The 19970-nt window shown below is 44.5% G+C and overlaps 1 protein-coding gene across 1 annotated transcript in view; it reads left to right on the top strand.

The window, feature by feature from the left end:
* Positions 1 to 19970, top strand: part of ATP13A4 (ATPase 13A4) — a 96089-nt gene that overhangs the window by 50899 nt on the left and 25220 nt on the right. Inside the window, exons 15-23 of the mRNA XM_075557152.1 lie at positions 1210 to 1296; positions 1535 to 1688; positions 2906 to 3017; positions 8405 to 8529; positions 12205 to 12368; positions 13164 to 13286; positions 15451 to 15530; positions 16197 to 16239; positions 16889 to 16998. Of these exons, the coding sequence (XP_075413267.1) occupies positions 1210 to 1296; positions 1535 to 1688; positions 2906 to 3017; positions 8405 to 8529; positions 12205 to 12368; positions 13164 to 13286; positions 15451 to 15530; positions 16197 to 16239; positions 16889 to 16998 (998 nt within the window). The remainder of the gene's footprint in view (positions 1 to 1209; positions 1297 to 1534; positions 1689 to 2905; positions 3018 to 8404; positions 8530 to 12204; positions 12369 to 13163; positions 13287 to 15450; positions 15531 to 16196; positions 16240 to 16888; positions 16999 to 19970) is intronic.

Here is a 19970-nt window from a genome sequence, read left to right as displayed (position 1 = left end):
GTCTGACAACACAACACAACGGACTGCTGCCACAATGGTTGCTACCTTTGAGCCCATTGGTGCAGCCACTGGATCAATCCATCTCATGACGCCTCTTCCTCCTCCCCCCTTCCTTTGTAGCCCCTCAGTGTTAGCACCATTGAGAGAGATCACCTTTGGGAGCCCTTCTAACCGGAATATGGAGGCCGTGGTGGCTCGGTGGTCGAATTCTCACCACTTTCATTGGCCAGGCTAACGTCCTGGCCAATGACCTGCATGTATAGCTATGGCCCGTCTGTCAGTGGAGACGTGCATGTTGCTTTGATGCGACCAGGTTTCAGTGAGTTTTCAGACTAAGACAGACTAGGGAGAAAGGATGAGTGATCTGCTTCCCAAATCACCCCAACAGCCCAGTGGATGACAACCATGTGATTTGTTACTGCTCACGGGGATGGCACAGGCATGGGTGTAAATTTCTTTGGTGGGGAGGCCATGAGTTGGAGACTGGGTTGAAGGGAGGCGGCAGCAGTCATGTCCAACTGGAATAAAGCCTGATTGGGCAGTAGTCTGCTGGAACATTGTGTGTCCAACCTGAATGATCACTTGCTTATGTTTCAATAGAGTTGACAATTTCATCACATTTTTTTAACCACTTCATGAGATGATCACTATGCATTTTGATGTCTTTGGGTAAAGAATTTCTTTGATTATAATTTGGGCTCATTATGACAGCAATTCCAGAGTGATTACTGATCATTTAACCTTGTATGTCATAGCCCTGCCCTGCCCTGAGGACTACCAATCCACGTTCAAGTGGCAGGCGGGGGAGGGAGAACCCATTCTCCGAGGACAGAGCTGCAGAAGGTGCAAGACTGAGGTTTTTGCTTCATTTGAAATCAGTGTGGCCTGTGTGAGCTTTCAATCTTCAAGGCAAGCTGTTCAGAAATGGAGACTGAGACTTTACACAGATTATTCCAATAGAGAAAGCAGGGCAAGTTGCTTGAATAATTCAGAAACACCTTCCCTTCAAGCTCTCAGTAATTTCCATGTATCATTTTCTTCTGTTGGGGAACACGTCTGGTTCATCTCCAACTAACTAGCTGAGGGAGACGACACCAAGAGTAAATACATTGAGGTGGTCTGAGGATTCTCTCAAAGGAAGGGTTTGAACAGAGTATCAGTGGACAAAGGAATAAAATGCTGCTATGAAATATCCCATTTGTGAAATAGGAAATGCATATTTCTGGGGACGATTTCCACATCAAGGAAGTGCCAGCTCATGCCATGGTAGTTAAACCCTGCAAAACAGCCAGCCAGGTAAGCCTGCTCACAGCCACCCCCCCCACCCCCCCGCTACCCTCCCAGGAGCCAAACACAAAGGGAGATTCCTGTCAGGTCCACAATTCCTGGCGGGTCTTATTCGAAACCCACATATGAAAATTGGTGAGACTGTCTTTCCCTAATTTGCTCAAATGAGGATTGAACGAGAAGTTTTTCATCCCTGGGAGCTAAAAATGTGTCGGCATGCCCCTCTCCATTCCCCATCCCCAACCAGGTCCCAGCAGAAGGCATTGCGATCCTGCATCAGTTCCCATTCTCATCAGCACTGCAGAGAATGACAGTCATTGTCCAAGAGGTGGGGGGTGACCGGCTGGCTTTCATGAAAGGTGCACCAGAGAAGGTAGCCAGCTTTTGCCAGCCAGAGACAGGTAAGCCAACTGACCAGGATTATAACTAACACGTTTCCCAAATGTATTCCCTCCGTGAATCCAACTGCCTACAGTTCTTTGCCAGTTGGGTACACATCAACACCCTCAGCAGTACCAACATCCAGCTTGTGTTTCTCATCTCGATGAGTGTTACCATTACCATCATAATTCTCTTCTTAGGAGCCATCCCATTCAGTGCTTCTGTCGGTGTGTGTGTGTGTGTCCAACCCATTGCAACCTGTGTACAACAGCACAACGCACTGGGTCTAGTCCATTGCTAGTCCATAGCTTCTCTCACTGTTTAGGCTTGGTCGATCATCTCTCCATGGGTCACTTCAATAATTGGCACATCTACCCCCCGCCCCCCCGTCTTCCCTACTCGGATTTTCCTTCCATGTTATAGCCACCTAGATAGCCTGTTACCCGACCCGGGCTCCTCAGGGGCGTCCATAGCACCTTGTAATTGTCAGTGTCTTCGTTTGCTAGGTTGCCATAGCAAAGCACCGCAAGTGTGCGGTCGTAGAGTAGAAATCCCAAACAGGGTGTCAGGAGTGTTAGCTCCTTCTGTGGCGCTCTCCTTAGCCTTTTTTGCTGCTTATAGAGGCATCTACTAGACCACATAGTGTCTTCTCCTGCATGTCTGTCTCTATGTAACAACCTAATAACACACCACTCAGAAGGACTTTAGTTTCGGACTCACTCTACCATGGTACGATCACATGAAACCCTATTTCCAAGCAGGATTCTATTCAGAGGTCCTCATATTAGGAATTTCAGCTTACAGTTTAGGGGGCACATTTTCATTCCTAACAATTACTTCATTGATGGTAATTGTTGATCTGCTGGCTGACACCCTATGAGACAGATGTTCTTATAGCAGGTCTGCATTTTAATCTCTGCATAACCCCTGCCTGTCCATACGAGACACTCGATGTTTACTGGTTAAACTGAAGAAAATTCATTTCACTGTTTTCCCATTTTTTGCGCCTTTTGTGTGTGGAGGGGCTGGAGAGATACTTTCTTCTCCCGTTAGCTTCACCAGCCCCAAGACATCGACCCGGACCGTCTTGTTACATTTAGAACTTCCACTGACTTTGGACTGTCCTTTTGTTGAGGTGTGTTTCCTTGGGCGAAAGCTGGGTCTGCTGGTATAGAAACCCTGGGTCAGCACCGCCGCGGGGAGACTGCATACTAATCCTGTGTTATTTTCTGAACAGTACCAGCTAGCTTTATTAGTGAACTGCAGATTTACACCTCTCAGGGCTTCCGGGTCATTGCACTGGCCTATAAGAAACTGGAAGCTGACCACCACTTCACTGCCTTGACGAGGTAAATGGGGACCAGTGTTAGAAAGGAAAATGGCTTGGTGGAAAGAGGCAATCAACTGGGATGGAGCTAGAGGAGTAGACGTGTGAACCCAGATCGATAGCTTGCTAGCTTCCTGTGCAGGCCGTGTCTGAATATTGGTAAATGCGGGTGTAACCACCCCTGCTCTGCCTAAGTCACAGGCCCTGGCTGGGAGAAATAGCTGTGGTGTGGTTGTGTGGTTTTATGGGGACAGATGTGGGAAGTCACTCATGCAGAGAGTTTGGAATGATGGTCACGTCCCCATTTTGAACCAAATGCAAGTCGTGTATTTAAAAATATATACAGCTATTGGATTGTTGAATGTGGCAAAGCAATAGTTCCCTGACAAAATTCTTAATAAGAAAGACACAGTTCAATGAAACCAATAGTACAGCTTGGGCTTGACACGTCATCTGGATAAAGTTTGCAGGAAAAGAAGAAAAGCTTTTGAGGGGAAACCAAAGGGAAATTCTAGAGAAAGTTTTTAATGTGAATATATTATATTAGGGAGGTTCTAAAGCAAAAATAGATTGGAGTATTTATTGATCTAGATTTAATTGATGTTATTGTTTATTTTCACTGTTTTTAGCCTATCTTGTTTATTTCACCTACAATACCATGTCCAGCACTTTTTAAAGCGATTGTTAACTACTCTAGCTAATGCTATTATAGATATAATTATATATGGATATATATAATTATATCATTGATTTTGTTATTTAGACACAAACTCATGATTTTTCACTGTGGAATTCTAACCTTTTTCCCCCCAATCCTTCTAGACCTAACACTATCTTGCTCGATCTCTATGTTGTAGGACTTCTTTTAAGATTCTCATGTTTACATATGCATGGCCTAATCCACACATGTTCTCTGTCAAAAATTAATATCCTCTCTAGATATAAAAAATGAAATAAAAAAGAAAAATGCATCACTAAAATGAATAGCCATGTCAACAAATACTCAGTGGATGCCACTGAAACCAAAGGTAGAGACACGTGGTTTGCGTCTCTGAGGCGAATCATTGTGGAGGCCGCAGCAGCTGCAAATGCACAAGGACGCAGGAGTTGAAGCCACAAGGATTGCACGTAGTCTCAATGGCAGTAGGGTGTCTTTGGGGAGTGGTAAAAAAATCTTGATGAACTTTTGAACCCAACACAACAACACACTCCCAATTTGTATGGCAGGTACATTCATGGACATGATGTGGTAGGAAAAGTCAGTAGAATATTTGTACCAAAATACTTTGTGTTTATACTCAGGACAGTGCTAAGGTGTCAGCCTAGGAAATTAGAAATGACTTTTTTCGTATCCATGTGTGCCCAGTAAAAGGTTTAAGAGAGTTCAGGATAATTCTTGGTTATGCACTGAACATTGCCGGCAATCTTGTAGAGAGACTCCCACAAGTTTCCAACACAAGTCCTCATGGAACATCACTGATGTGACCCAAGCCTGTCACATTGTGAACGAGCCAACTAAGGTCATTAGTGTTGGGTTCCTGAGCATTGTAAGCCATTTCCCCCTCGGCAGGACCCTTGGCTCTTGCAGCTCTTTGTGGACGATCAACTCGGGTCAAGGTCACTCAAGACAGAGAGCTAACAGTGGACTTTGAGATGGGTGCACACATTCTGGGGAAGAGAAAGTTGGAAGCGAGGGAAGGGTGTGAGAGACTTGAAAGGAATTTCAATTTCCCAAGAACCTGCTGCCAGACAGATATCAACCTTCTGGTGCTTGTGCGGCTGGCTGCGTCGAGTTGTTGTCATGATATGTTTGCTTACTTATGATTTGCAAAGCAAGGAGCTGGGGGCTGTGTGGGCAGATGAAGACAACAGGGAGGGCTGAGGGCGAAGGCACAGTGGAGAGGATGTGCCCTAGCCAAAGGTCGGAACCCGTGAAAGTCTAAACACAGTTCCCTAGTAGGGTCTGACCACAGGTCATCCAGCTGCCCGTCTTGTCTGAAAGCCACGTTGCCCCTCTGCATGTTGTCGTAGGTGCCGTCCAGTCTGTTCGGACTCATAGCAACCCTACGCTCAACAGAACGAAACCCTGCCTGGTCCTGCACCATCATCACAGTCATTCTTATGCTTTAGCCCATTCTTGCTCATAGCTACGTTAACTGACCTAACCTTTGGTGATGCCCAATTAGGGAAGCACATTTCATTCTCTGTGGTTGCTCCCGGTTCTTCTGGCATCAACGTCAGAATCTTTTTGGGAGTTACTGGCTTGCTTTGTGCATAGTTCGTCCTTCAGAAGCCACGTATGTGAAGAACATGAAGGGTAGCCACAGGGATGGCAACACTCCCTTTGTATTACACTTCTCGTGATTGTTATTAGAAGCCTTCGGAGCAGGTCTTGTGACTGTGTGAGCAGCAGAGAAAGCATATTCTCCAAGATAGGAGCTCGAGACCCCTCAAGCGACTACTTCTTCTTTATTTCCAGGCTCAGACTGAATGCCCGTGAAAAGAAAAAATGAATGATACCACACTAGACGAGGTTATGTTGATGTGTTAAGTCCATTCCTTCATTTTGCAAAACAAGAAGTAGATTACCAGCCAAAGAACGTGAATTATCCGTGATCCCATAGCAAGGGAGTGGCAGAGCTTAGGTTAGAACTCTGGTTTCATCAATATTGTGCATTGCACCTTTGTGTGGGCTGTGAACCAAAACCAAAGGCAGCAGACATTTGAATTCCAAGATGGGCTGCAGGCATTTGTCCTTGGTGCTGTTTTCTTGGCACAATCTGGCACTTTCTGGGTGGCCCATGTCATATCAGCTCTGACAAATTCTAAAGCCTGATGTCTGCATATGCAGGGCACTAGAAAATCGAAGACTGTAATCACGCATTAAATTTACTCAAAGACCATCTCAAATATCACCTCCTCCAAGAAGTCTTCTCTACTTACTTCACCCAAAATTGATGATATCTTCCTATCTTTTTCTTCTCTGGAGAAGAAACAGTCCAGGGAAGCTGGATTTTATGAAGAAGAGTGTGGCATCAGGATTAGAGAAAGGCTTATTAACAGTCTGCTATATGCAGATGACACAACCTTGTCTGCTGAAAGTGAGGAGGAGTTGAAGCACTTGCTGATGAAGCTCAAGGATTGCAGTCTTCAGTATGGATTTAACTCAATGTAAAGAGCCAGATCCTTAAAACTGGACTAATCGACAGTATTATGATAAACAGAAGAAAGACTGACACTGTCAAAGATCCATCTTGTCTTGCTTGGATCCTCCATCAATGCTCATAGAAGCAGCAGTCAAGAGATCAAATGATGCATCGCCAGAGCTAAATCTGCATAGACCACTGTGTTACTTTAAGGACTAAGGTGCACCTGACCCAAGCCATATTTTTTCAGTGCCTCACAAGCATGGGACAGTTGGACATTAAACAAAGAAGGCCAAAAAAAATGGATGCATTTGAACTCTGGTGTTGGAAAAGAATATGGAAATACCATGGACGGCCAAGAATAAAAACACCAAAAAACCACACAGATCTTTCTTGGAAGAAGTATAGCCAGAATACTCCTTAGAGGAAAGGATGGTGAGACTTGGTCTCAAGTAACTTAGACATGTTGTCAGGAGATGTGAGTCCTTGGAGAAGAGCATCATGCTTGCTGACGTGCAGGGGCAGCACAGGAGAGGAAGGTTCTGAGGAGATGGTTTGGCACAGGGGCTGTAAGCGTGGGCTCAAACATAAGAACAGTGGTGTTTCTTTCTGTAGTGCATTCACTACGAGTCCAAACCGGTTCACAGCACCTAGCAGCAACATCTGTTTCTTCATGCCACAGAAATTGGCTTGTACATTGATCATACCGCTGATTGCATTTAACCAAAGTGGTCGTGTCTAATTTTTCCCTTCTAATTCCTTGGGAAATCTCTGGAGTTGGGGGTACAATATTCTGTGTCTATGCGCTCTCCTTTTGTCCTTAGTCCTTAGGTGCTCAATGAGTGGTTATTGATATGTCTATGGGAACCCAGGGAGAACACACTGACAGTAGAACTCTAGGGAACAGATTTTACTATCTAATGATTGACATGATAAGAGCAAACCCATTCCAGTGAGACAAATATTTGGTGAGCATCCCTGTCTATGAGGCCCGGAGTGGATGTGGTTGAGCTCCGAGTTGAAACCAGCAATGGAAATTTATGGAAAAATAAAATATGAGAAGTATTGTGTTGAGAAAGGAGTTAGTTCTTTCTGTGGAGGCTCCCACAGAGGAAGGGCCATGCAATTCGGACCTCAGAATGTAAGGAAGATTTCAATGGCAGGTCATGAGGAACTTGTAACTTGTTCCATTATACAAACGAGGAAGGCATTCTAGAACAGATGTGTGGAACAGGAACAGAGCAGGTGAGGAGAATAGTCAATGGTCCATCTTGGCTGGTAGGTAGGTGAGGGTCAAGTTATAAGGTAGTTGGAGACCAGATCCTAGAGAGCTCTGGATACCTGGCTCAGAAGAACAGGGTATCCGATCCTTCCGACATGAGTGGAGGCCTTGACAATTTCTGAGGATCCCCACTGACGTTCTTGCCTGTCTAGACAGGCGTGAGGTCTAGCACTGAATACACATGGAAAATAAGGTCACAGAGCTGGCTGCTGCTTTCTTGTTTTTCAACCCAAATGAAGCAGCGAGGGTGTCTTACTCTTATATCTCTTTGAGGTCTCTGGATGCCAGATAACAAATCCTGAGGCATTTCTGAACCCTTCTCCTGAATGCACTTCTCTGACTTGGCCCTGTGATACATCATCAGCGTGCTGGCTTTGGTTACTTGAAGAAACACACTTTCTGGAGAAGATCAAGGGCACCCATTGAAGGGAAGGGAGAGTGGGGTGGTGGGGGTGGTCCCTTCATAGAATGAAGATGTTGAGATTATGGCCTCATACCTCCTACTGTAAAAATAGTGTTGATTAGAGGCTTGGTTTCTTGAGAAATGAATTTCTTAAACAAATTTTCTTTTCCTAGAGCATCGGGTTTTAAAAATATATATGTTTTGTTCTGGAACTAGAACTCCTCTTTGACAGTTGCTAAAAGAGAAGCCAATGGCTATCAGGACAGCCCCAATAGGTAGAAGAGATGTTCTAGTCATTTAGTCCACTTTCTCGCAAGGTAAACGCCAGTCTTTCCCTTCCCTGCTTTCCTCTTGACTCAGTCAGAGTGAATGTCTCGCTATCATTGATGCTCCTTCTGTCTTTTCTTGCATAAAATCCTTGACATATAATCTGTGCCGCGATCATGCAAGCATCGGGAACAATGGTGACCGAGTAACTAGAAAACTACTTTGACAGAGAAGTTTTAGGGTTTTTGATGTCCAGAGGTAAGAAAGTAAAAGCTATTTCTGTTCAATCATATCTAAATGTCTACTTCAAGGGAGAAGATAGAAACAGACCTGATATTCCTGGGATTGTTGATCTTGGAGAATCAACTGAAGGAAGAGACAAGAGCTGTCCTGGAAGAGCTCATTTCGGCCCGGATAAGGACGGTGATGATCACAGGTATAGAACAAAGCACCCCTCACAAACAGTAAACATTTGGTGAGCTCAGTTTGCTTACTTACTTTATTTTATGTCTCAAAGGAGATTGACTCAAAATACACTCATTTTTATAGATTGCATCCTGCTTCATGAACGTAACTGCCATTAACCTTGCCTTATTATCATCATGCCGATTCTAACCCACTGCCGTCAAGTTGCTTCCAGCCCATACGTAGTGACTGCAGGACCGAGCAGGATGACTTCTAAGGCTCCACAGCTTCATGAAAGAGGGCTGCATGGAAGCATCTTTCCCCCAGAGTGGCTGGTGGGTTCACGCTGCCCACATCCGCGTTAGCAGACCAGCGCTTCCTTCGTTGCGCCCCAAGGACCCCTTTGAGTATCATAGGGGTTAGGACTAAGAACACATGGATAGATCTATTAGTTCACAAAATGGAAGATGCGTAATGTGAGAAGCCTGGCCTACTGAACTTGACTCCTGTTTTAGGGGGACCCAGTTCAATCTGTGAAAGGTGGGACAGAGGAGTGATGTGGTCTCTGATTTCTGACATATTGTGAAATTTCTTTTCTTTGCCCTGACAGCTAAGTGCTATCTTGCCTGTGTATAGGAGTCTGAGGTTGCAATTTTTTCCCATTAATGCTTTGTAGATGCTACTCCTTTGTCGTCTGGTTTTTGATATCACACATTACTATTCCAATGGCAATCCATTGTGGGTCACTGGCTCTTTTCTGCTTATACGCCTTTTTCTTTTCCTTGGAGAAGGCTTAGTAATTTAGCAGTGCTACCAGGCTATGCCTCTATGTCTGTCTTTCCTGATTAATTTAGTTTGGAACAAACAAGCACTATCAATCTGTCTTTCTTTCTCTCTGAGAAAATTTCCTCTATTGTTCACTTAATTATTGCCTTTGTTCTCTCCATTATCCTTCTTATTATTCATATGTCAGGTCTCATGGAGTGATGCTTTCAATTTCTTATCTTTAATCTTACAATTGTCTGTCATATTCTTATGATTTTGCTTCACGGTTTTACTTTGTTGCATTCTAATTTTCCCAGAGAACAAGCTGAGGTCTATCAAGTCGTCTAGTGAATGGCTGACTGTGGTTTGGGGAGTGGGGGTGGCTCTAGGAAACTGTGGGTTTCGGTTTGGTTCTGGGTAGGGCTCTGTTAGTGCACCCATCCTTTTCAGTGCAGGTTTCATCTGTCTCCAGCCTCTGCTCGACTTCATCATGTGTGTTCCGATTGTTCTGCCGGGTCTTTTTCAATCTAGCTCTGGAACTCTTAGATGGTTGGTATACCTGCTCACCAGGTGACTGAGGCTCCGCCCTGGGCTGTGGGACTCTCCCAGCTAATGTGTGGACAGGGGGTGTGTGGTGCCCGACTGAGGCATCTGGAGAAAGCCTGTTCGCTTTCTATGCTCTTCCAGCCTTAGGCTCGGGAGCTCCTTCCCACTCACCCAGCTCCTCAGAGGATTCTCAGAAATATTTTGGTAGATCTGAGAGATACTATTTTAGAGATAGCCAGCAAGCTGTTGTAATATTTATTTTTTAGTTATTGCTCTAGGAATCATAGTATATATACCTTCCCTTTCAAGAAAACTCATGTACCAGTCCCTAGCCTCTCCTTGGATGGCATATGTATGTCATATGTCATACACAGAAAACACCTACGATATGTAGGTTTTACTTTCAACAGTCAAGGGTTAAAGGACATAAGCGAACAGAGCTAGTCTTACAAGGACTGGGTTGCTTGTTATTTCTGCTGCTCTTCGATCATTCCTCGTTAGGAGTTCCCTCTGGGATAAGTTCCGTTCCACTTGAAGATACTTCATTTAGCATTTCTTTTTGAGTGTGTCTGCCGTTGATAAATTAATTCCATTTCCTTTATCTGAAAATGCCCGTATTTCTTCATTCCTGACGGATATTTTCACTGGCTACGTGAAACAATTCTTTTTTTAAAAAAAGAAACAATTATTTTCTTACAGTCCTCGGAAAAACGTGTTTCATCGTCTTTTCTAGCTTCTATGGTTTCTGATGTACCAGTGTTTTTCTTTATGTATTTCATATATTTTGTCTTTGTTTTTCATCAGTTTTTATTAAGTGTTTGTCATACCCACTGAGTTTATCCTATTTGGGATTCAATGAGCTCCTTGAATCTGCAAATTTGAGTTTTTACCAAAGTTGGAAAGTTTACTCCTATTATTTCCTTAAGTACATGTTTTTCAGCTCCAATCCACTTTTTTTTTGGTTCTCATGACATGAATGTAAGACCTTTTGATATCTTCCAATATAGCTTCATTAAAAAATTCCCCGTTCTTTAGAACCTGTAATTTCTCCTGGTCTCGCTTCTAGCTCTCTTGCTCCTGTCATCTCCATTCTGCTCTTGATTCCATCAGTGTTTGCTTTCTTTCTTTTATCTTGCATTTTAATTCCAATTCTAAAATATGCATTTGATTCCTTGTTGTATAGTGTTCATTTCTCTGTTGAGAACTTCTAACTTTCCATTCATTTACAGAGCATTAACTTTTACCACAATTTTCCCTTTCCTATTGTGGGTGGGGGCGGAGCCCTGGTGTCTCAGTGGTTACCAGTTGGACTGCTAACTGCAAGGTTAGCAGTTGGAAACCATCTACTGCTTCTTTGGAGAAAGAGGGACTTTCTATTCCTGTGAAGAGTTACGCTGTTGGAAATCCACAGGGGCAGTTCTGCCTTGTCCTGTGGGGTTGCTATGAGTCAGGATCAACTCGATGGCCATGAATTTGGTTTGGTTTTGTAAGTAGTGGATCCAGTGGCCCCTTAGGTTTCCAAGTTTCTGTTGTGCTGCCTCAGTTGTCCCACCCATGGGGTTAGCCTGGGTCAGGAGAGGTGATTGATATCTTAGTTCAGTTCTTAACTCCTTTGCTGTGCATCTTCAGCTCTGTTACACACATGTGCAGATCTGAGTTGACCTTGGAACTTACATGAACTCATACATTGAATGAGTCCTCACAGCGAGTTCTCACCTTTCCAGCGTTCTCTCACACTCTCAGTCCCTGGGGGCCCCTTGGGTGATTTTGTGGCCAGAAAGACTGGGTTTACGTCAGAGCTTCAGCTGCCCACACAGCTTTAGCACTTGGGTCCTCATGTCAAAGGTGCAAGAGGAAAGAAACTCTGATAAAGAGACGCAGGAGGAAGGGGCATTTACCTACCTGTAGGCTCCTTTTATAAATGTTACCTCCCACATATTCTGCCTAATTTTGTTGACTTTTAAGTGTCCTTAGGTAGTTGCTTTTTGTATTTTTTCTGAAGTTTTCCAATGTAATCAGCTGAGCACTCACTCCATTTAACTAGAAATGAATCTACTAGATACTGCTCGTATAGCAAATGAGAAGAGTTTTGTTAAACTCTTGGAAAGTGATCAACAAATGACAGAACCTTTTATTCTTTGGCAGAACTTTGTGCCCTTCATACTTGGGGGCAAAAATACACTGCAGATCATGGAATAACCAAATAAAAAGCATTAAGAACTAGAAAAAGGATCAAAGAATTCTGAAGGCTCAGGACTCTAAGAGACCTTGGAGAGAGTATTTCTCTCCACACCAAGCTAAGGTCCAGACTCCCTCCTACATTGCCAGGGCTTACGTGTCTATGTGTGTGTGTTTCTCTTTTCTTCAACCTTATTTTGGAATATCTAACTTTTAGGGGATAATCTTCAGACTGCAATAACTGTCGCCAGGAAGTCTGGGATGGTTTCTGAAAACCAGAAAGTCATTCTCATTGAAGCCAATGAAGCTAGTGGCTCTTCACCAGCATCTGTATCTTGGAAACTAGTGGAAGAGACCAAGCACCCTGCATATGGGAATCAGGTATGTGTGAAAACACATCCCCCCCACCCCCTATTTTTTCAGACTCTTAGTAACCAGATAAATTTTGATGGCAAGAGTGTAGAGGAGATTGAGAGTCAGCACGCTTAGGCAAATGTCCAAGACACACACAGTGAAGGAGCTCAATTAGATCACTTCCCTGCACTGTTCTTACTGAGCTGCAAGACGCACTGCTTTCTGGGTACTGGAGAAAGAATATTGTAAGTAAGACTAGAGCTCATTTGTCCTCTAGCATGGAAGCCACCTCATAGAGGCTCCTCTCGCGAAGACAGCAGTGGGTGCCTTGGACAATCAAGCTAAGCCTCTGGGTGGGGCCTGGGGAGCATTTTCTATCTCTCTCTCTTTTGCCATCTTCTTGGTAGTCTATCTCTATTGCGGCCTTGTGTTTGGGAAAAATAGTAAGTTCTAACATCAGGGAGAGCTTTGTGAAACAGCAGCACTTTTGTATTTTTACACTTGCATCGTGTGAAATGTGGCCTTCTCAGGACTCACCGAGATCAAACTAGGCTGAGAAGAGGACACGAGGAAGTGGTCCTAACCCCTTCACCAGGGTGGGGATGGGCAGAGATTGACCTGACAAAGAGAAATGGGCCTCTGAGGAAGCCGGGCTAGGCTGGGACTTTTAAAGAGAGATGGCCAGTGATCTGTTTTCTTTCTTTCTCTCTTTCTTTCTTTTTTCCTTATTTCTTTCTTTCTGGTCTTCTCTCAGATATGTGTGGGGGTGGAAGCTACTTTAGCCAGTGAACAGGCTCAAAGGAACTGTGTCTTGGTTTTCAGGACAATTACATTCACATCCGAGAAGAAGGCCCTGGGAATGAGAGTGAAGGAAGCTACCACTTTGCTCTAACTGGAAAAACCTTCCAGGTTGTAAGTCAGCATTTCAGCAGCCTCCTGCCCAAGGTGAGTCTCTCAGAGTGCCAATCTCAGCGCACGCATGCTGAAGAAGAGACCGCCTACCGAGAATGGTCCTCAGTAACTCTGACCCTCTAAGTTGCTGAGATATGGCTACCGAATGGCTAGTTTTATGCATCGTAAGGGATGCAGACATTTTAGATAGAAGTTACTCTTGTCTCATTTCCTACTAGATTTGAAATAAGTAAGCTTGACTGGGCAATTTTCTTCTGACATCCCAGTGAATTCGCAAAGAGTGATTGCTTTGGAGTGCCTGTCACTCTATGGCTGTGGTAGGATCTCGTGTTGTTCTTAGCAGCCCTCCAGTTGGCGATGACTCCTACTAACCCTGTGCACAGCACAGTGAAACCCTGCCTGGTCTTGTGTCAGACTCACAATTCATGCTATTTGGGGGCCTATTGTTGCAGCCACTGTGTCAATCTATCTTCTGGAGGGTCTTCTTTATTTTGTTGTCCCTCGACCAAGCAGCATGTCCTTTTCCAGAGACTGGTCTTAGAGTGTCATGCAAATACTGATGTTATGCAGGAGTGCAGGCCCCGAAGAGAACATTTCTCTTCAGTTTTTGACTGAAGACCTCTGTACTGAAGAAGGTCACACTTAAAGCTTGCTTGGGTGAAGAGCAAACCCACTGTGGATGTCAGTAGTTATAAATAAGCTAGGAGCCAACTAGGGAAAGATGGTGCCCAATGTGACCCACAGAGAAATTGTGATATCTCCCCCCATCCCAGTCGCTCATCATGTTATGCACTGTGTAAGGAAAAGCGGTAAATACTTTGAGATGGAATGCGCATTAAGCTGAGTGCGCTATTGGGAAGACGAGAGAACGCAGACACAAAACACAGAGGGGTTTAGATTCTGTAGGATGGAGCGTAGGTGGAGGGGGTTTTACAGTTAGCTGAAATCAGATAATATGGTGACGTCACAAACCACGAATGGTCAGTATTTCACCGTTGGCTGAAAGATATTTCAGGAAGTTATCTCTTGTTCTCCTTCTGGGATCCTGGCTCTTTGTACATCGCAGTGTCTCATACACACCCGCACAAGGTTCTGAGAAGCCCACGATTCCTTTAGGATCACAATCCCATGATTGTTGTTGTTGTTGTTAGGTACCGCCGAGTTGGTTCCAACTCAAAGTGACCCTATGCACAACACAATGAAACACACCCGGTCCTGCCTCAACCTCACAGTTGATGTTGTGTTTGATCCCATTGTGGCGGCCACCGTGTCCGTCCATCTCCTTGAGGATCTTCCTCTTGACCACCGCCCCTCCACTTTAACAAGCATGATGTTCTTCTCCAGGGACCGGTCTCTCCTGACCACCTGCCGCCATAGGTCACACAAAGTCTCACCATCCGTGCCTCTGGGTGAATTCTGGCTGTACTTCTTCCAAGACAAAATTGTTTATTCTTTTAGCAGTTCATGATACTGTCAATAATTGTCATGAGCACCATAATTCCAGTGTCTTGATTCATCTTTGGTCTTCCTCGTGTCCAACTCCCATCTGCCTATGAGGAAATAAAAAATACCAGAGCATGGTCCAGGTGCACCTAAGTCCTCAAAGGAACATCCTTGCTTTTGAACGTGTTAGAGAGGCCTTGTGTGGTATCATTTGATCTGCTGCTTCTGTGAGCATTGGTATACATCCAAACAAAATAAATTTGGATGCCTTCAGTGTTTTCTTCCTTTATCATGATGCTACCCATTGAGCCAGCTGGGAAGATCTGGGTCTTCTTTACACTGGGTTGTAATCCACACTGAAGGCTGCAATCCTTGATCATCAGCAGCCAGTGATGCTAATTTCCTATCCCTGTAATGCCTGGATTTTTAATTTCAGGAAAAAAAATTTTTCTTTACTTCCATAGTTATCAATATATATATTAATATATACATTTAATGAAATGTTACAAAAACATCACACTCTGCATCGTTATGTTCATCATTTTAAGCTGTCATCCTTACTGACTGGCTGTCTTCACTGGCCATTCATTGGATGCCTGAAGTCTCAAATACCTTTTTAAGAACCAAAGGGGGCTCCTTGCGAACAATGGCTGTTGTTTTTGTTTCTGAATATTAGCGTCATTCCTGTGCTCTGAGAATCATCATTTTTCATAGACTCGCTCATCTAATAAACGAAGGTCTTTGTTCCTTCCAGATACTGATCCATGGGACTATCTTTGCAAGAATGTCTCCTGGGCAGAAATCCAGTCTGGTGGAAGAGTTTCAGAAACTGGAGTAAGTTCTTTCCCAATCCAGGTGGTCTGATTGCATGAAGGTCTGGCAGTCAGGGAAGAGATGGAGGAAACCTACTCATCATTTGGGTTGCCTAGGGCAGTGGCCCTTACCCGGGTTACACCAGAGAATCCCCTAGGGAGCCTTTTGAATATGACAAGCCCGGTATCCCACTTCCAAAGACTGATTAAATTATTCATGTGCGTCTTGGACATCAGGATTGCCTCAGGCTCCTCAGATAAGTCAGTTTTGCATCCAAACACGAGAACCACTGGACTAGAGCTGAAAGAGCAGGGAGGAGCGATGTCAGAAATGTCTGCAAGGTAGTGTGAGCTTAGAGAGCTGGGACACAGAATCTGTGAAATTCAAGGAAGTGAAATGCTTGAAAATGAGGCATTCTGAGGCATCGCTGGCACTCTTGAACTTCTGTTAGAGGTGATCACTGTTAACTATTTGCACCACCCAGGGGCCCCTGGTTTCAGGCAAGAAACGCCAGTTTCTCAGCCCGTTATGGAAACTGCCAAGTCACTCTTCCCATTCAAACAACCAGACTCTAAGAAAAATTCCCTATGCTTGAGTCTGCGGTAATAAGAGTGATTTATCTTTTTAGAGAGATTAGCTGGTAAGATTGTTTTGATTTCTTTTCCAATTGACACGATTTCCTTCCAGTTACTTTGTAGGAATGTGTGGGGATGGAGCCAATGACTGTGGGGTAAGTAGCTGCTAGTGTGCATGGGAGGGGGAGGTGCAGGCAGGGGAAAAGGGGCAGGGTCCCTGTCAGTTATATTTGCTGGGAGCCCTTTAATGAGAGAATCTCCTTGCTTGTACACCAGCCCCCAGGCTTTGGATGGAGAAACTCCTGCTAAGAGAGGTAGAAGGGATTGGACCAAGGCCACGCAAAGACTCGGTGGTCAGAACAAACAAAGTGGGGTAGCATTTTGTTCCTGGGGTGCCTTCCTTGTGGGTACATGTCACGATGCTCCTCTTTTCTCAGGAAGCAACCGCAGCAAAGGGAGGTTGGTCACCTTCTGGTTGGTGCTTGTTCCCACAGTCACCCAGTCGGGGGGTTATCTGACTTTTAAAATGGGGTGTCACTGGAGACCAATGTGATGTGACTCTATCATAAGTTCCCAAACTTATTTGGGCTACTGCCCCTTTTCAGGGGGTAAAAAAAAATGTCTCCAAGCTTCCCTCCGCTCAGACCCTCAGCAAATAAAACTTTTGCATGACAGCCCACAATCTAGGATATGGGCATCTGCTTTTGTAGCCCCACCCCCTATTCCAGTGCCCCCAGGATGTGATATTACCCACTATGGGAGACACTCGTCTACGCGGACAGTAAGCTGACTGTTTGCTTTCAGGCTCTGAAAATGGCGCACGTGGGCATCTCTCTGTCAGAGCAGGAGGCATCTGTGGCCTCACCATTCACGTCCAAAACTCCAAACATTGAGTGTGTGCCCCACCTTATCAAGTAAGTAGGCACTTTCCTCCAGCCTTGCTTCCCCTCCTTGAGCCAAATCACACCGTCCTGCCTGGGAAAGAAGAGGGAGGCATGAGCGAGTGCTTTGTAGGGGAATGCAGTCGAACCGTCTATTGCCAAAGTTGATTTACCAAAAGTTAAGGGTAAAACTGTGAGAAGAATGGCATTTCAGTGAAAGCCATTGATCGGGTCATTTTGAGGGGATGCACTGCTGTTTTAGGTGCCCTTGAGTGTGTTCTGACTCATGAACCACAGAACGAACCACTTCCTGGTCCTGCGCCAGCCCCACATGGGTTCCTATGCTTGAGTCCATGGTTGCAGTCAGTGCGCCAGTCCACACTGTTGAGGGTCTCCCTCTTCTTCGCTGCCCTACTACTTTACCAAGCATGATGGCCTTCTCCAGGGACAGGTCTCTTCTGGCAACATGTCTCCCACTTGTCTGACAGTGTGCCACACCGGGGTGGCTCGGGTGTTGCTGCAAACTATGCCACTGCCATTTCACGTGCCAGCAGAGTCACCCACAGTGAAGGCAGAGCTTCCAGACGATGAACAGATTTTCCACTTCTAAGCAATTAGCCACTGAAAACCTTATGGACAGAAGTCGAAGCATTGCCAGATACTAAAAACCCATGAAAAGAAGCAGAACACCGTCGGAGATGCGGCCACCAAATGAGCCCCTCGGGTCAGAAGGCCCTCAAAATACGACTGAGGAAGAGCTGTCTTCTCAAAACCATAATGATGTGGACAGAGAAAAAGCTGAGAGACTTTCATTTGCTGATGGGTCACGACGTTTAGGAGATAGAAATGTGGAGTTTATCACCAGTTGGGTTATCATTCCTATTATGTATTTATTTACTTTTTCTTGTTTTTCTTTGGATCTGGGAGGTTGATGGAAGCCTTCTTTTCCCCATTTGCCCTCCTTCTCTGAGCCTCTTTATGCTTCTTCCTTTGAGTTTGCCTGCCTTTTACTCGTTTTCAAAACATGTCTTCATCTTTGCTGCTCCCACTAAAATCCCCCTTGCTCCTGTATCTCTTCCCACACACTTTTCCTGTTCCTTTTATTTGAGTGATAGAGATAGTTAGCAATGGATACCTCTGGTTATTCTAATAGCGATCATGTGTTTATACTTTATGAAGGACTTTAATGCTAAATAGTTTATATTTCAAAGGATCCTGGAAATATAGGAGTGGTTGTTATTTCTTATACAAATAAAACAGGCCCAGAGAACATAAATGATATGTCAAAAATCACACAGAGGCTGAATTTCAATGCATTTTATTTAAATGCATTTATGTTAAAATTTCATGTTTGTTAAAATCTCATGTTATGAGCTATGTTAACATATCTCACATTCTTCTCACCATATTAAAATAGTATTTTTTCCTAGCTTTTTCAAGGTTTTAATTTATTCATGCATCCAGTTGGTAAGCAGGCATTTCAAGCCAGGCAGTGCTGTCAGCACCGGGGACCAAGAAACAATAAACAACAACAAATGAAGCTAAAAATCTCACAAAATTTTCTATCAGTGTAGGCAGTCAGGAAGTGAACAGGTAGAGAGATAAAATAAAGAAAAAGTGATAATTTTTTATTCCTCAAGCTGAAATAACTGAGGACGAAATTCAAGCCTTGCATTTCAATATTGAAGGAGTCTACGGGGGACATTTGAAGAACTTAGGCAGCATCAAAGGAAGATGGAAGAAATCTGCTGGAAGCGATCCATATATGTGCCTCTTCCTCCCCAATAACTGATCCAACAGAATATAGGAATTTTGGAACAGCATCATCAGTAATGGGACACAAGTGAATTTTAGCTGAAGGTCATTCAAATGTGGCTGCAGCGGCACATCCACAGGGAACTGCCAGCGATTCAAGCTGGATTCCGAAGAGGGAGGGGAATGACGTACCGTTGCTGAGGTCGGATGGAGCTAGGCTGAGAGTAGAGAAACCCAGAGCGTTGTCTGCTTGTGACTATGCAAGGGCATCTAACAGTGTAGATCATAATCAATCACGGGTAACCTTGTGAAGAATGGGAGTTTCAGAACACGTCATTTCGCCCTTGCTAAACTGGTGCGTAGACCAAGAGTCGGTCTGTTCACATCAGAAAGGGTGAATGGAAGCATTGTCCGCTTTTAGTATCCTTATCCCATCGGTGTGCTCGCAGCTAACCTGGGAAGCTAGGCTATATGAAGATGAATGTGGCTGCAGGGTTAGTGAGGACTCCGAAACCACCTATTATATGTAGACGGTACAACCTTGCTGCCGAAAGGAAGAAGATTTGGAGCGCGTATTGGTGGATAAGAACAACTATAGCCTTCAGTATAGATCACTCTGTAATTAAAAAAAATTAAAATCCTCACAACTGGATGAGTGAGCAACCTCATGTGAAAACACAGAAGACTGACGTCACCAAGGACTTCATTTTGCTTGAGTCCCTGATCAATGCCCCTGGAAACAACAGTCAAGAAACCACGTGCTATATTGCACTGGTCTCCTTTGCTGCGAAAGACCTCTTTAAAGTGCTGAAAGCAGAGCTCCCACTTTGAGGACTGCAGTGCACCTGACAAAGCCATCAGATAGCTAGGTGCGTCACGTGCACGTTAAAGCTGGACAACAATTAAGCAAGACCTGGAGGAATCAAGCTCTGGGGTTGACGAAGACTATTCAATTTACGATGGTCTGCCAGAAGGACAGATCTGTCTCGAAAGAACAGAGCCAGGCATGCTCCCCTAGGATCAAGGATTGCTAGCTTTTGTTTCACCTACTTCGGCATATACCAGGAGGTAACAGTCACTGGAGAAGGATGGCATTCTTGGTGAAGTAGAGGCTCACCAAAAAAGAAGAAAAACCCTGAAAGAAATGGATTGACAGTGACTGCAGCAATGGGCTCACCTCCAGTACTGGTTGCGAGGATGGTGCTGGAGTGAGCAGATTATTTTGTGTGTACATAGGCTCACTGTGAATT

This window comes from Tenrec ecaudatus, chromosome 8 (assembly GCF_050624435.1).
Source record: "Tenrec ecaudatus isolate mTenEca1 chromosome 8, mTenEca1.hap1, whole genome shotgun sequence".
Taxonomy (NCBI): Eukaryota; Metazoa; Chordata; class Mammalia; order Afrosoricida; family Tenrecidae; genus Tenrec; species Tenrec ecaudatus.
The sequence above is the reverse complement of the archived record's forward strand: the minus strand, read 5'-3'. Positions and strand labels throughout refer to the sequence as shown.